We start from the raw sequence: 17,792 nt of genomic DNA on the forward strand, positions 1-17,792 counted from the left end.
GTAAATTAATCTCATTTAGCAGGAAGCTTTGCAGTATAGCATGTTGTTTTAGTATCTAAACGCTGTGAAAATAATAAAAATAGTTTATTCCTTTCTCATAATGGGATATTCATGTTTGCACATTTTAAAAGTTCCATTTTAAGAGAACATGTTAACTACACAACAGGGATGTAATCAGCAAAATCCAAACGGGGACAAACCCCAGAACAGCCCTGTTGTTTCATCAAATAAATTGTAAGGAAAAAAAAAAAAAAACAGAGAGAGAAGATTGGAGACAAAATGAGACCTGTAACATTGTCCTCAGGGTGAGGACATTTGTACCCTCTGTCTCCTGGTCCCTTCTTTTGCTCTTCGGAGTTGGGTGACTCAAGCCCAGTTAGTTCCCTTCCTGGTGAGTCCTTTTTGTTTTTCCCCCTCATCTATTCAATGATGGAGTTGGACCATGTGATTCCTAAGGTCATGTCAAACTCTGAAATTCTAAAAATGTTAGTACTGAGAACAAAATCACAGGGGGGTTGGTGGTATAAAGCTAAAGACAAGCCAAGTTTGCCTTCTGGACACGTGTCCTTTCCATGTTAGGTCATCCCATGCTAGCTTTTTCCAATGTGTGAACCACCTTCTAGGACCCTGCGCCCATGGGTTACATGGCACAATGGGTAGTAAGGTCCTAGAATCAGACTGCCTGTCACCAGGAATGTAACTGTGAAAAGTTACATACTTAACTCCTTCATTCTGCAAAACAGAGAACTCTTGCATGGCTTAGATGATGTATACAGACTACTTAGAACACACACAAAAAGAAAGATATGATCCAGTCCACAAATTTAGATCACAATTCAAATAAACAAACAGGAAAACATACATTGAGCTTCTGAAACATTTGTAAATTTGAATACTGCCTGGATATTTGATGATATGGAGGAGTTGTTAATATTTTTAAGATATTACATTGGTATTCTGGCTATTTTTTAAAAAGAGAAAGAGAGTGCCCTTATTCTTTTACAGATATATCCTGAAATGTCTAAAGATGAAATGAAAATAAAATCAATTTTAGAAGTAAGTGCCCTGGAGAAATTCATATAAATCTCTTTGTGGATGGACTCCACCAACCTCTCCAGCCTCATGTCTCACAACACGCCAAGTCCCGGCCATTCCAGACTCCTCTTGCTTCGCTGTGTCTGCATTCTCTCTCACCCCTACTCTTCACTCTTTGCCTGGGAGCCCTTCTCCACCCCTGCCTTCCGTCTGGCTTCTATTCATCCTTCAGTATTTGTCTGACGTCCCATCCTCCGAGAAGCCCATCCTGACATCCCAGGTTGGGTTAAGCATCCCTCCACTACATACCCCTGACGTTGATTGTTTATTTTTGTCTCCCCCAACGGACCACGATCTTCTTGAGACTGGCGATTGGGTACTTTATCTCCAGATCTCAAGAATTAGACACAGTTAATGATTTCTAGAAAGGTGGTAAGAGGCTGGACTAAGACAGTGATAGTAGAAATGCAGAGCAGAAGAGAGATTTAGAAGTGCAAGGGACAGAATTTGCTGCCTGACTGTATTTGGTGGGACAGGGTGGGGAGGAGCCCAAGGTGAACCAGAGGTTGCTGACAGGGAAGGCCTAACTATGGTTAAGGATAGGAGACTCCACAGGCTTAAGGGCAGGAGGTGATGCATTTTCATGGATACAAGAAGTTTGAAATTTATTATAACATGATTCTGAAAAACATAGCATTCAGTCACAAACAGTACCCACAATGTAGTAAAAAAAGAAAAAAAAAAGCCCTGAATTTAAAACCAAGAGTCCTAGGTTCTAGTCCTGGCTCTGCCAGTTAATAGCTTTATGACCTTGAACAAGGCACCTAACCGTTCTAAGCCAGTTTTTTTCTCCCTAAAAAACATGCCTGGTCCATCCACCTCTGGGTAGTGAGTCCAGACCTCTTCCGTCACACATTCTGCAGTGGTTGTGTGATGGGTGTAGAGTGAAGTTATAGAGCAGGGCCTATAGCTGACAGTAAGATATTATGCACTTACAATTTTAAAGGAGTAGATCTCACGTTAAGCGTTCTTACCACGAAAAAAAATTTTTTAAAGGAACACAAGGAATCTTTTGGAGGTAATGGGCATGATTATTACATCTGTTGTGGTGATAGTAGCATGCATGTATGTCCAAATTCACCAAATCGTATATAAGTACATGCAGTTTTTGAATACTAATTATATCTCAATGAAGCCGGGAGGTTCAGTGCTTGATGTTTTCTCCACCTTCCTGTCAAAGTGGTTGTCAAAGTAGGATCAGTGGTAAGTGGTGATGTGCATATAATAGAAAATAGAAGTGAGAAATGGAATTTTGAATTTGAAAGGAGACAAGTAAATCAGTCATTTATTGTGAGTATCTGTTTTTCGTTCAGCCTTGATTGGAAAAAGAGGGTAAAGTGGGGCCTGCCAAAGGTTTAAGGGAGGACGGGAAGGCTGAGCATGGCTAACAAAAGCTTCAAGCCACTTTCTAGAGAAAAAGATCTGTTGATATTTGCTGGAATGTATCTGCTGCAGATAAGAAGCCAACTGTATCAGGAGGAAGAGTGCCATGGTTCTGAGCAGGAAAGAATGAGGAATGAAATCTCGGACCTAACAGAGGAACTTCATCAGAAGGAGATCACTATAGCAACTATCATGAAGAAAGCTGCCTTTCTGGAAAGACAGTTAAAAATGGAGTTAGAAATAAAAGAAAAAATGTTATCAAAACAGCAGGTATGCAAGCGGGCAGGACAGCACTTGTCCAGGTCACTGTCTTGCTCGGCTCTGATAGTAAGTCTTCATCATTGATTCATAAGCCGTTGCATTTCTTGCTATTGTTTCTGAGGCTAGCATCATTTGCGAAATAATGCGAAGTGTCATCAAAAAAGAACCGGGGAAAAAGTGACAGCACAAGATAATTGCATTAAATTCCGTCCTAACATTTTCTCGTGACCTGTATTTTGATCGCCTCCCACAGGATGCTCTAGTCAAAGATTTTTTCTTGAATTTGTTTTCTATATCCCATTAGACTTTTTGTCTTAAAAAAAGGCCTCTATTCCAGCCTTTCATGGATACTTCCCACCCCCATGTACATATACGTGTATATGAGATATATATTTTTTAAGTTTATTTATTTATTTTGAGAGCGTGCATGAGCGGGGGAGGGACAGAGAGAGAAGGAGACAGAGAATCCCAAGCAGGCTCTGTGCTGTCAGTGCAGGGGCCAATGCGGGGCTCAGTCTCACAGTCCATAAGGTCGTGACCTGAGCCGAAATCAAGAGTTGGACGCTAAACCAACTGAGCCACCCAGGCACACCCCCCCCCATTTTATATATTTATTTTGGGGTTTTTTAAAAATAGATGTTGAAACATGAAAATTAGTCCATGTTTACTGAACATTGACTCAACGCACAGCATGGTTCATGGTAAAAAAAACTGCAATTATCATGTTCTACTGTTAAAATACTGCAAGAACTTCAAAGTCTTCCCTCCTTCCGTTTCTTTCCTTCCTTCCTTCCTTCCTAACTTCCTTCCTTCCTAACTTCCTTCCTTCCTTCCTTCCTTCCATTTTGTTTGAAATTCCTTCAACACTTTATTCATCATCAAATTGGTGATTAAAAAGTGTAAGGTTTACCTGCTTTTTTAAATCCCAAATCAGGAGGCTTTGCGTGCACCATTCAATAACTTTCTGGGCATTTAAGGGTCACTTCATAAATAAGATGGTTATTTAAATCCTGTGTATTATAAAAACAAGAAGAGATTTGGCCTTTGTCCAATTATAAACCTTCAACTGATCAACTTGTACAATACACAGGAAAACAGCATAGATGGGATAGTGGCAGTGGTTGTACCTGATAGGAAAAGATATTTTACAGGTGTGAACAGGTGTGAATAATCCAGGTAACTGGATTATGGATGATTTTTTTTTGAAATGAAATTTTTAAAATTTAATCCAACTTAGTTAACATGTAGTGTAATAATGATTTCAGGAATAGAATTTAGTGATTCATCACTTACATATAACACCCAGTGTTCATCCCAGCAAGTGCCCTCCTTAATGCCCATCGCCCATTTAGCCCACCGCCCCAACACCCCACCAGCACCCCTTAGTTTGTTCTCTGTATTTAAGAGTCTCTTCATGGTTCATCTCCCTGTTTTTATCTTGTTTTTGCTTCCCTTCCCCTATGTCCATCTGTTTTGTTTCTTAAATTCCACATATGAGTGAAATCATATGACTCTGACTGACTTATTTTGCATAACACACTCTAGTTCCATCCACATTATTGCAAGTGGCAAGATTTCATTCTTTTTGATGGCCAAATAATATTCCATTGTATATATTTTTGTCCATTCGTCAATGGACATTTAGGCTCTTTCCGTAATTTGGCTATTAGCAATAGAGCTGCTATAAACATTGGGTTACATGTGCCCTTTCGAATCAGCACTCCTGTATCCTTTAGATAAATACCTAGTAGTGCAATCGCTGGGTCATAGGGTAGTTCTATTTTTAAGTTTTTGAGGAACCACACACTGTTTTCCATAGTGGCTGCACCAGTTTGCATTCCCACCAGCAGTGCAGACGGGTCCCTCTTTCTCCACATCCTCACCAACATCTGTCGCCTAAGTTGTTAATTTTAACCATTTTGACGGGTGTGAGGTGGTATCTCATTGTGGTTTTGGTTTGTATTTCCCTGATGATGAATGATGTTGAGCATCTTTTCATGTGTCTGTAGCCATCTGGATATCTTCTTTGGAAAAGTTTCTATTCCTGTCTTTTGCCCATTTCTTCAAGGGAATATTTGTTTTTTGGATGTTGAGTTTGATAAGTTCTTTATAGATTTTGGATACTAACCCTTTATCTGATGTGTCATTGCAAATATCTTCTCCCATTCCATCGGTTGCCTTTTAGTTTTGCTGATTGTTTCCTTTGTCGTACAGAAGCTTTTTATCTTGATGAGGTCCCAATAGTTCATTTTTGCTTTTGTTTCCCTTGCCTCCAGAGACATGTCAAGTAAGAAGCTGCTGAGGCCAAGGTCAAAGAGGTTGTTGCCTGTTTTCTCCTTTAGGATTTTGATGGCTTCCTTTCTTACGTTTTAGGTCTTTCATCCATTTTGAGTTTATTTTTGTATTTGGTGTAAGAAAGTGGTCCAGGTTCATTTTCTTGCATGTTGCCGTCCAATTTTCCCAGCACCATTTGCTGAAGAGACTGTCTTTTGGTTGTGGATGATTTTTATTTTCACCTTTATGTTTTTTGATATTTTTAGGTTTTTGTTAAGGAAACTATAGTTTGTAATCTACAAAAGTAAGTCTTTTCAAGGGAAGTGTTTTATATAGAAATGAGGCCTATGTAAATAAAAGAGCAGATACTATTTCTGAGTACTGCTAAGTAGAAAAAATCAGGGAAAAATAAATAAATTAGACAAAATGAAGCAGCCACACAAAAAGAGAGCCGTTTGGCAGAAATATTAGAACAAAATTAAACATCAAAGTCATATTTGCATATTGTTAAAAATGAGGTAGTGAAGAATTCAATGGGCAGTGTTATTCGAACATGTTTTAAATAGTGGTTTTTCTGGTAGTAATTGGCATACAATAGAAAATAGAAGTGATACGGAATTTTGGTATGGGAAAGAACATCATTATTGTCAGTATCTGTTTTTAATTTAGCACTGGTCAGGAAAGGAGGGTAAAGTGGGGCTGCCAAAGAGAGACCTGAATGCAAATACCTGATTTGGAATGATAGTGCCTAAGAAGCGTTTCTCTTCACTGCCCTTAGAAAATGTTTATGTGAATACAATTAATTTTAATACAATTGTGAGCTTTTATTATGAATTTTACACTCGCTTTTTCCTACTGATCCCCTTCCAGGTCTCAGACATGAGATACAAAGCTGTCAGAACTGAAAACACACACCTGAAAGGGATGATGGGAGATTTGGACCCCGGACAGTACATGGTAATTAATAATGCTGAAACTATCCAGTAACTTGAACCGAGATACTACGTACTTGGTCAAGACTTGCCCAGACATTATTTGCTAAGCACGTCCCATGCGTCAGGCAGGCAGCAGTGGGGGCAGCAAATTATCTTGTACTTGGACTAAACTTACTTTTATCCTCAGGCTAGAACATTTGAATTTCTAGTTTTCTCCTCTGTTCTTTTCTTGGATTGGGCTACAGGCTGATCATTTCCTCAAACATGCCACTTCCTTGCTTTTTTTTGCTCTCACGGTTGCCTCTGAAATCCTCGTGGCCTGACTCATGTGTCAACCGTACCCTTGATGAAGCTGCCCCTAAAACTCCAGTGAGAATGAGTTGTGCCATCCACACTGGGTTTATATTTTGGTGTCGCTTGTTTTGTAGCCTGACACTTCCCCACTGGGTGGTGAACAGGGGCCACATTTTACTGAAGTGTGTACCACCAGCACCTCACAATGTCAGGGGTATAGTAGGGTTCAGTGAATGTTGGTTGAATGAAAGGAAGGATGAAGAAATGAATGATTGAGGATTGACCTTGTGATTTTAACCAACGGCTCTACATTGCTTAATATAGCAGTTGAAGGTTGGTTTTTATATGTAAATATAAGAACTTTTCTTTATTGAACTAATGAAATACTGTCGTTACTTGTTTAACATTTATTTGCTCTGAGAGAAAATTTTGAAATAAAATAATTTTTCCACCACTGGGGGAATAGAGAGGATAAAAGATGACTATGGTGATTGCTTCACCTGGCTTCAGTCTCCTCAGCTATGACACAAGGAAGTTAGACTAGGAGTTCTCCATGATTCTAGATTTCTGTGATAGTAGGTACTTGTTCTCATAATAGTAAGTATCCTAACATCAAAGAGTTAGAGGCATTCCGCAAGCATTCTGCCTTCTTTGGCCCTGCTTACAGATTGTGTAATCAAAGGATAGACGGATAAAAAGTGAAGTGTACATGGTTTCCCAGTCTGTTACATAACGTCTGTGTGACGTCTGGCGTTTGTTCCTATAAACGCTCAACACGCAAAAATTTGAACTGAGTCCTGCCCTCGTGAAAATCTTTTTTTTTCCCCCTCTCACAAAATGGTCTTTGTGGTGGTTTTGTCGTTTTTTTTTAAAAAACTAAATGTTTTCAGGTATAAATTCTGCCTTATCACAGCTCACACTGAGCCTGCTTCACCCTGGTTTGTATAGGCGTTTGGTTTTGTTCACTTATTTGTTTTTGGCTTTTTCGAGAGATAAAACACATAAAGATCTGTAAAGAAGAAGCTAATTATTCCACTGCTTTCCCCAATCCCAATTTGGAATCCAGAGATATCCAGTGCTAACAAACTAGTATGTAGCATTCTATCACTTTTTCTTGCTCACACACACATATAGAAGGGAGGAGTTAAATGTCCCTTTACAGAAATAAGTGTATAATATACACATTATTCTAAATTGCTTTTTGACTCTGTATCACCAACATCTGTATAAGACAGAAGAAAAACATCTTTTTTTTTGTAATTTCTTAGGAAAATCAATATATACTCACGTAAAATATATATAATTTTTAGTAAATTGAATCATAACTTACATACTAGTGATTTTAGTGCAGTCTTTTGTTCTTGCTTCTCCCCTTTGCTCTGTTTCCCTACCCACCTCATAACCTCCTCCACCAGATAACACATGGTAACTGTTCAGTATGTATTGTTTTGTAGTTTTCATGTATATTAATTCATATATATGTGTATGCGTGCGTGTGAATATGTATACATACATGTGTATAGTCATATAACTAATATCTATACATACATGTATATAGTCATATATTAACTTTTATTATAAATTGGATTACATTATGCATACTTTTCTCCATCTTGTTTTTGTCCACTTAGCAATATCTTTTGCGAATCGTTATAAATCAACTAGTTTAGGTCTATTTCATTTTGTATAATGGCTTCATAATATCCCATGACGTGAATGTATCAAAATTTATTCAACTATTTTTCGGGATCAATTCATTCGTCATTAATTCAACTCTGTTTCTAGATTTGTGCACAAATAAACAATACTGTAAAAAAAATCTTCATACATACATTTTTGAACAGCTTCCTAAGAAAAGAATTGCTGATTGAAAGAATATGTATGTTTTAGGGGTGTCTGGGTGGCCCAGTTGGTTAAGCGTCCGACTCTTGATTTTGGCTCAGGTCATGATCTCATGGCTTGTGGGATGGAGCCCCGTGTCTGGCTGCACTCTGAAAGCACAGCGGAACCTGTTTGGGATTCTCTCTTCCTCTCTCTCTGCCCCCCCCCCACCCTGCAAACACCCTCTGTCTTTCTCTCTCTCCCTCAAAATAAATTTTAAAAACTTTAAAAAAAGGATATGTATGTTTTAATTTTAAAACATTTGTTGTCAAATCATATTTCTACTATCTCTGTATGTGCATACCTTTTATGTTCCTCCTTACCAGCAATAGGTGTTACTGCTTTTTAAAATTTTTGGCAGTCTGATGGGTGTAAAGTGATTTCTCAGTAGTACTTGAATTTCTATTTCTCTGGATACTGTGAGTATATTTTTGTATGTTATTGGCAATGTACTATGAATTCTATTCTTTGCTCATTTTTCTGTTGGGATGTCTTTTTCTTGTCAATTTATAACAGCAATTTCCTTAATTTGTTGTTTGTGATTTTATTTATGATATCTTTTTGCCATACACAAAGTTTTAATGTTTGTTTATTTTTGAGAAAGATGAGAAGGAGACTCAGAATCCAAAGTAGGTTCCAGGCTCTGAGCTGTCAGCACAGAGCCCGACGCGGGGCTCGAACCCACAAGCCATGAGATCATGACCTGAGCCGAAGGCAGACGCTTAAGTGACTGAGCCACCCAGGCACCCCTACCATACACAAAGTTTTAAACCTTCATTTGTCAAAAACGTGTATCTTTTTGTTTGCAGCTTCTGAATTTTCTTCCTAGAATAACAAGGTTTTTCCAACTTCTAGACAGTATACATTGTTAGAATGTCTTCAAAGATTTGTGTCTTTTTCCATCTAAGCTTTTAATCCATTTGAATTACAATTTTACATATGATATAAAACAAGAACCCAATTTAAATTTTTATATGAAGGTTAAGGTCAATTTATCCCGTTTCTCCAGATAATTTCCTGTTGGGTTTTATTTGGAATCAAAATAAGTTTACATATTACTTTGAAAGAACTGGCACTTTCATGATAGTAAATTTTCTCATCCAAGGATATGACATCGTTTTCCATTTCTTCATATCTCAGTTTATGCTCTTCAATAAGACCTTACAATTTTCTTTCTTTAGGTTCTGTGCCTTTCTTTTAAAATTATGCTCAGGTATTTTATAATTCTTGTCACAGTTGTAAGTGAAGTATTTTCCTTTGTCCATATCTAAGAACTTATTTCCAATAGAGTAAAAAAAAGCAAATTGTCTTTAAATTCTAGTAGGCATTTACTAGAGATTCTTAGGGATATTTGAGATATACTCTCATTTCAACAAAAATAGATAGTTTTAGCTCTTTTTTTCTACTGTTCATATCAGTTATTTTTGTCATACTGCATTTGCTAAACCCTCAAGGGAATATTAAATAATAAGAGTGATTGCTGAGAAAACTGTCTAATTTCTGATTCTAGATGAAATTGTTTTAGAGTTTCACTGTTTAGAATAATTATTGTTCTTGGGCTATGGTCTTATATCTTTTTATTCCTAGTTTACTTAGCGTTTTTAAGATTTGCTGCCAGCTTTTATCAAATAGCTTTTCAGCATTTATGACATCATGTGGTTTTGTCTATAATTTGTTGATGTATGATAGAGTATGGTTGACAGATTTCCTGATATTGACCCATCTTTGAGTTTGCGGAATGAACCTTCTTGGTCGTTGTATTCATTTGCTGGGCCTTCCATAACAAAGTACCACAAACTGGGTGACTTAAAACAATAGAAACTTATTGTCATATAGTTCTGGAAGTAGAAGTCCAAGATCAAGGTGTTACCAGGGCCATACTCCCTCTGAAACCTGTGGAGGAGGATTCTTCCTTATCTCTTTATAGCTTCCAGTGATTTGCCAGCAATCTGTGGCAATCCTTGGATTATACATGCATCGTCCTATCTTCACATGGTGCCCTTCCTGTGTCTCTGTCTTCACGGCCAACTTTCAGTTTCTTCGTGTGGTCTTCCCTCCATGGGTGTCTGTCTCTGTATCCAAATTTCCCCTTTTTGTAGAATACCTGTCATGTTGGATTAGGTCCTACCCTAGTGACCTCATCTTTACTTTATTACCTATGTAAAGATCCTTTTTCCAAGTAAGGCCACATCCTGAGATATAGGAGTTAGGATTTCAGCATACCTTTTGTGGGGGGAGGGGAAGAGAAAATTCAACCCATAACAGTCATACTCTAACAATTTCAACATATTCCTGGGTTCTATGTGACAATATTTTATTTAGGAAATTATGACCTGCGGGGGTGCCTGGGTGGCTCAGTCAACTGGTTAAGTGTCTGACTCTTGGTTTTGGCGCAGGTCATGATCTCACGGTTTACAGAATCGAGCCCCACGTCGGGCTCTGTGCTGACAGTGCAAAGCCTGCTTGTGATTCTCTCTCTCCCTCTGTCTCTGCCCTTCCCTTCTCTCATGCTCTCGCTGTCTCTCAAAATAAATAAATAAACATTTAAAAACAGAAATTATGACCTGTGTATATAAATGAGATTTATACACAGTTTTTTCTACTTGTTTTAAAGTTATGCTGGCTTTATAACAAAAATTGGGAGTATTCATCTTTAGGAGTTATCTAGAATAGTTTAAATAATATTGGAATTATCCATTCTTTAAAGGTTAAAAAGAGCTTAGCTGTGAAACCATCTGGACATTGAAGTTTCAGTGAAGTATATTTACAATTACCTTTCCATTCTCTTTTAGCATACTTGGTATTTTCAGATTTCACTTCTTCTTAGGTTGCTTTGATTGTATTTTTCTGGGAAATTTTTACACATTCCAACTTGTTTCCTTGTTACCAAAGGTAGTAATATCCTATAATTCTTTTTGTCTTTTCTATAGTCTATGTTCATGTTTCCTTTCTTATTCCTAAACTTGTATAGTTTAGCTCTCTGTCCTTTTTTAAAGCCTGGCACACAAGGGGATTATGTATTTTTTTAGTATTTAAAAGTGTTGGCTTTTGGATTTATTATTTCATCTATTCATTCTAATTTCATAATGTTTAGCTTGTATCAATTTCCTCCTCCCAATTTGTTTTATTTTGTTGCTCTTTGTATTTCTTAATATAAACACTGAATTTCTTAATTTTATATGTTTTTGATTGTGAAGCCTTTTAAAGCTGTATGTGTTCCTTTGGCTATAACTTTGCTGCATCCCATCAATTGCCATGAAATATTCTCTTACCGTTCTTCCCAAACGTACTCTCACAGTCACAGAGTAGAGTGGGTTTGGTCTCTGAGATCAGGGAGAGCAGGCAAAATTGTCAGCCAAGACCTGCCCAGGATAAGTGGCCCTGCTTGGCTCTGGGGAGGGAAAGATTCCTCACCAGCTCTCCCTGACAGGAGTCCCACACACCTGGCTCAGGAGTGAAGGGTTAGAAATAAATATGGGGGAAAAAATAGTTACAGAGAGGGAGGGAGGCAAACCGGAAGAGACTCTTAAATACAGAGAACAAACTGAGGGTGGATGGGGGGTGGGAGGGAGGGGAAAGTGGGTGATGGGCATTGAGGGGCACCTGTTGGGATGAGCACTGGGTGTTGTATGGAAGCCAACTTGACAATAAATTATATTAAAAAAATAAATAAATATGGGACAGGGAGATGCAACAGGATGCCAACAACTTCCAAGGCTCCCTCGCTCCTCATGAGAATATTAGAAAATGTTTGTCCCACAGGGAAACTAGCACTCATGTTTCAAGTCAATGAGCCAGTTTCAACTTCGTTTCTTAAAACTTAACCTTTTTCCCAGGTTTATCAAGGTGTAATTGACAAATAAAATCGTATATACTTAAATTGTACAATGTGATTGCATGTGTATATACATTGTGAGATGATTACGACAATCAAGTTAATTAACACATCCATCTTCATCTAGTTATAACGTGTGTGTGTGTGTGTGTGTGTGTGTGTGTGTACGTGTGGTGACAATGCTTAATATCTATCCTTTTAGCAAATTCCAGGTGTATAGTACAGTATTATTAGCTATAGTCATCATGCTGAATAGTAGATCCCCAGAACCTAGTCATCTTATAAATGAACCTAGTCATCTTTGACTCAACATCTGGCCTTTTCCCCTACCCCTCAGCCCCTGGCAACTGTCATCCTCCTGTCTACTTCTATGAATTTGGCTTTTTTTTAATTGAAGTATAGGTGACATCCAATGTTGTATTAGTTTCCGGTGTGCAACATAGTGACTTGGCAATTCTGTACACTATGCAGTGCTCACCATGATAAGTATAGTTACTACCTGTCACCATACAAAGTTATTACAATATCATTTTGTTTTTTTAATTCCACGTATAAGTGAGATAATGCAGTATTTGTCTTTCTCTGGTTTATGTCACTTAGCATAATGTCATCCAGTTTCATCCATGTTGATGCAGATGGCAGGATTTCCTTCTTTTTTATGGCTGAATAATATTCCATTGTGTATGTATATAAGTATATATACACAAATAACACATTTTCTCTATCCACTCATCCATACCTTGGCTATTGTGAATAATGCTGCAATAACATGGGAATGCAGATGGTTATTCTAAATACTGATTTCATTTCCATTAGATATATACCCAGAAGTGGGATTGGTGATCATATGGTAGTTCTATCTTTGTTTTTTTGAGGAACTTCCATACTGTTTTCCATAATGATGGTGCAAGATTACATTCCCACCAACAGTGTACAAGAGTTCCCTTTCCTCCACATCTTCACCAACACTTGTTATATTTTGCCTTTTTGTTAATAGCTATCCTACCAGGTATGAGGTGATGCCTCATTGTGGTTTTGACTTGCGTTTCCATGATGATTAGTGATGTTGATCACCTTTTCACATAACTTCTTATTCTTGGCCCTTTATGGGTCTTCTTTGGAAAACTGTATATTCAGATCCTTTGTACATTTTTTAATTGCATTATTTGTTTGTGGGTTTTATTTTGTTTGTTTTGCTACTGAGTTGTGTGAGTTTCTTATATATTTTGGAAATTAAACCCTTATCAGATATACGGTTTACAAATATTTTCTCCCATGAAGTTGCCTCTTCACTCTATGATTGTTTCCTTTGCTGTGCAATAAGCTTTTTTTTAGTTTTATATAGTGCCACTTGTCTATTCTTGCTTTTATTGCCTGTGCTTTTGGTGTCAAATACAACAAATCATTTCCGGAGCCAATATCAAATATCTGTCTCCCCTCTGTTTTCTTCTAGGAGTTTTACAGTTGCAGGTCTTATATTTAAGTATTTAATCCACTTCCAGTTATTTTTTTTTGTGAGTGGTATAAAATAGAGGTCCAGTGTCATTCTTTTGCATGTGAATATCCAGTTTTCCCAATATTTATTGAAGACACTATCCTTTCCCCACTGTGTGTCCTTGGTGCTTTTATTAAAGATCAGTTGACTGTATGTGTGTGGGTTACTTTCTGAGCTCTTTGTTCTGTTCCCTATCTATACCATGCCACAATCACTACGGAATGTTTCCATTCATTCCATACATATTTACTGAATACCTACTATGTATCTGACAGTATGCCAAGATTGTGAATAAGTCAGACTAGATCCTTGAACTTAGGAAACTTAATATTAGTACAAGGAGACCGATTATTAGTAGATATGGACAATTAACTGGACACTTATGCTGAAGAGTAATAGGAAAGCTCAGAATTCAGGGGCACTGATAGGGATTACTTAACCCTGTCGTGGGATAATAAAAGGCATCTGGGGAGCAGTCAGCCATACAGATTGGTGGGAAGGAGTCATGCTGAAAGAATAGAATATACAAAGACCAGAGATGAGGGAGAGTCAGGGAAACTTGGAGAACTGTATAATAACAAAGATCTGCAATGTATTGGGTATTTACTCCATGCCTTATAATCTGCTGGACGCTTTACATACATAGTGTCTCTATCCTTATAACAAGTATGTGGTGGTTGGGTATGACGATATCATTTCACAGAAAAAGGAATGGAATCTTTATGTTTTTAAGTAACTTGCCTAAGATCATGTAGCTTGTAAGTTGGTTTGGATAACTCCAAATGCATAATACTGCTATAATATCCTATGGTTCTCTCTGTTTCTTCTGTTTTATTCATTGGCTCCTCCCACTACTGTTCCTGCCTCTCCTCATTCCCCCAGTTTTGCTGTTGGCTCTTGCGCCTCTGGCTCCATGCTTTCCCTTAAAGGATAGATCCGTCAAGTTACCTCCCAGTTACCTCCTCTGGATTACCTCGTGGCTTCTAAGCTCTCCCCTTCTTATCCCAGACACAACCTTTCCTTGTGTTCTTCTTCCTATCAAGAACATGTGCTCAATTTCCAATAGGAGGTTAGAACTCTTTATATTCCATGGCTTCCTTAATCTGGCTCTCCCACTTTGTGTCCCTTATGGTGACCTACAACAAACCCTCTGCTAGAGCTAGACCTGTCTCAGTCTCATCTGCATATGTGATGGTCACTTCTCATGCTCTTTCTTGCTTCCAGGCTTTCGCACATGCTTTCCTTCTACCTAAAAATTCCCTTTTCCCACTTCACATAGTTATGCCCTGTTAATGTTTTAGATAACTCAGCATAAATTTTACATGCTATACAAAATCTTCTTTGATTTTCCTCTGCTCTGCTAAGTGTCCCTCCTAGAAACCACCATAACATCCTTTATTTAACACCCATCATAGTACAGGGTTAAAATTACCTGTTTCTTGTCAGCTACCCATCCCCTTACCAGTAGGCCCATTGAGGGCAGTTACGGTCCTAGTTTACCATTATATCCAAGCACTTAGTACAGTGCCTGAACATAGGAGGCAGTGAAAAAATATTTTGTTAGATGAGTGAATGAACAAATGAATGAGTGAGTGAGTGAACAAATGAATGAATGAATGAATCCTTTATATATCCTCCACCTGAATGCTTTTCCTTAGCACTGAGTTTTGGATTGTCATCCTTTATTTTTTTAACTGCTTAGTGTATGTATGTTTTGTCTCATCAGTCGTAGACTTCTTGATGGGAGAAGTGGACTATATTTTATACTTCTTCATAGAGGGTTTGGTATAGGATAGGGCTCGATGAATACTTGTGGATTTGTGGGTCTCACCTGTAGTGTAAGAGGCATGAGTAAACTTTCATGGGAATTATTGCTCACATCATGAGAGATTGCCAGAGTGTTGTTTTATCTCACCTTCTGCATGATCTCAGTTGCCATTCATTGATTCAGAAACATTTGAGTTTATACTTGGTGCAGCATAATTTAATATATAATTATACTTTATCTATATTATTCACTGTTTTTTCATACATGTTAATTTAGTCTACTCGGTTTTATTGTATTTTCCATGAGAGCAGGGTCCCTTTTTTGTACTTGATTACCTCTGTGGCACTTAGCACATATATATACAACATGTGTTTGTTTAAAGAGTGGTTAATTGGATGGATATCATAAAATGGAGTGCCATTGATGTGTGGCCTTCAGTGTGATGCCTTATTAATATAGTATTTAATCATATATGCTTTATGTTGAATTGTAATTCATATAGAAAGTTAACTTTATCATTGCTCTCTCTTTTTTTGTATGTGAAGATTTATAATTGACTTTGATAACTGAAATAGTCAAGCCACTCCCCAAAGAGAAAAATCTCAAGTGCCTATTGAATTTAAAAAAAAAAAAAGAGCAAATATAATTCTTTGTTCTTTAAGAGTGTATGATCTGGGGCGCCTGGGTGGCTCAGTCAGTTAAGCTTCTGACTTCGGCTCAGGTCATGATCTCGTAGTTTGTGAGTTCAAGCCCTGCGTCGGGCTTTGTGCTGACAGCTCAGGGTCTGGAGCCTGCTTCAGATTCTGTGTCTCCCCCTCCCTCTGCCCACCCCTGCTCACTCTCTGTCTCTCTTTCTCTCTCTCTCAAAAATAAATAAACATTAAAAAGAATTTTTTAAAAAGTATACAATCTATTTTGTTACTTTATGTAGCACTCATTAGTTTAAAGATTTCATACTAAAGAAAACTCCTATCTGTTATGTGTTCAAATCCCACAATTAGATAGTTAATTCTTTCTGAAATAATTGTAATGGATAAATAAACATGGAATTAAAGGATTGGTGCTGAATTTTTACCCCAGGCAGTAAGAAACAAAATATTTACATCATTATTTTAGGGCTTCTAAAATATGTGGTATTTGGATAATATTCGAATAACAATTCTTTTTCCTTTCCAGACAAATGAAATCACTGACATTAAGGTAGGTCATTTCTAAATAACTAGAACTTTGGGAATTTTTCCACTTGACTAACTGTAAAGCACCCTGTTTATCACACTTAGGGAAAGAAAGTTTAAACAAGGCCCTCACCCAGTGGTAGGGACCTGCCCTCAGTCATTAGCTGTCCCCTGCTCCCAGCTATGGCAGCTCCCCTTTCCCTCCATTGAGTATGTGAAGGAACTGCCCGCCTGGTTGGTAACTCTTCCTCGGGTCTCAGAGAGATGCTTTTAAAACTGTAACAGAAGTGGCTCTGAGAAAGACGTTCCCCTTGGATTTGTGCAAAAACAGTTACTCAGAGAAAAGTATGAGGTGTTTGCCTGTATTTCCCTGGGTAGCTAATGAGAAATCAAGTTTTTCATGATAGTTTTTTTTGTGATTCCATATTTACTTAGGCCCGTGAGTATATTTATTAAATTTTCCTGCATCTAAGAAACGTGCCGTAAAATCAGATTTCATCAGAATTCAGAATTGGTGGTAATTTTTAAGACTCATTTGCTCATCTGCCCTTCACCATCCGTGAAGTTTGCCAAATAAAATAATAGCATAAAAAATTACTACCCTCACAACAATCTAAAACATCCATTGATGTATTAAAAATTAATATACTAACCATAAAACAAAAACATGGTTAAAGCCTGTCCTTCTGTAGAAGTACTTTGTTAGCCTATTATTGTTGAACATACGTGAATTTAAAAGAAAAAGTGTAACATAAAATACTGTTCTTCAGACACTGCAGTAATTTAACTGGCCTCATGCTGGCATGCCAGAGTAAGTAAGTACTAGGAAGTTTTGCCATTTCGAGAATGAAGCAATGGATTAAAACTACAAAACCCTAAAATTTGAGGGAAGAAAATTTTAGCTAACAGGCCTATCAAATAACCCATCAGAAATACAGAGGTAGAATTTAATCAGTACCTATTTTCATACGATAACCCATCTAGTGAAGGATACAGTCCTGACATTACTAGAAAAGCCTTTAAGAAAAACATGAAATGAGAGAGCCCAAAAATGTTGTCGTCAAGGAAAATGGAATATGCTTTGAAATATAAATTATGCAAATACATTACCTATGTAATTTTTTCAGGTCATGCTCACAACACTTATTTAATTATGGTGCATTTAGAAAATTATACAGTCTTTTAAAAAATTATTACTATCGGGGCGCCTGGGTGGCGCAGTCGGTTGAGCGTCCGACTTCAGCCAGGTCACGATCTTGCGGTCCGTGAGTTCGAGCCCCGCGTCAGGCTCTGGGCTGATGGCTCAGAGCCTGGAGCCTGTTTCCGATTCTGTGTCTCCCTCTCTCTCTGCCCCTCCCCCGTTCATGCTCTGTCTCTCTCTGTCCCAAAAATAAAT

General features: G+C 37.7%; 1 protein-coding gene across 12 annotated transcripts in view; it reads left to right on the forward strand.

Moving 5' to 3' along the window:
* Positions 1-17,792, forward strand: part of DEUP1 (deuterosome assembly protein 1) — an 81,616-nt gene that overhangs the window by 44,695 nt on the left and 19,129 nt on the right. For 10 of the 12 annotated variants that reach the window (XM_053203781.1, XM_053203788.1, XM_027040016.2 and 7 more), the window contains 3 exons: positions 2,551-2,805; positions 5,884-5,970; positions 16,398-16,421. In XM_053203781.1, the coding sequence (XP_053059756.1) occupies positions 2,551-2,805; positions 5,884-5,970; positions 16,398-16,421 (366 nt within the window). The remainder of the gene's footprint in view (positions 1-2,550; positions 2,806-5,883; positions 5,971-16,397; positions 16,422-17,792) is intronic. The other 2 variants (XM_053203786.1, XM_053203789.1) reach the window with 2 other exon arrangements.

This window comes from Acinonyx jubatus, chromosome D1 (genome assembly GCF_027475565.1).
Source record: "Acinonyx jubatus isolate Ajub_Pintada_27869175 chromosome D1, VMU_Ajub_asm_v1.0, whole genome shotgun sequence".
Taxonomy (NCBI): domain Eukaryota; kingdom Metazoa; phylum Chordata; class Mammalia; order Carnivora; family Felidae; genus Acinonyx; species Acinonyx jubatus.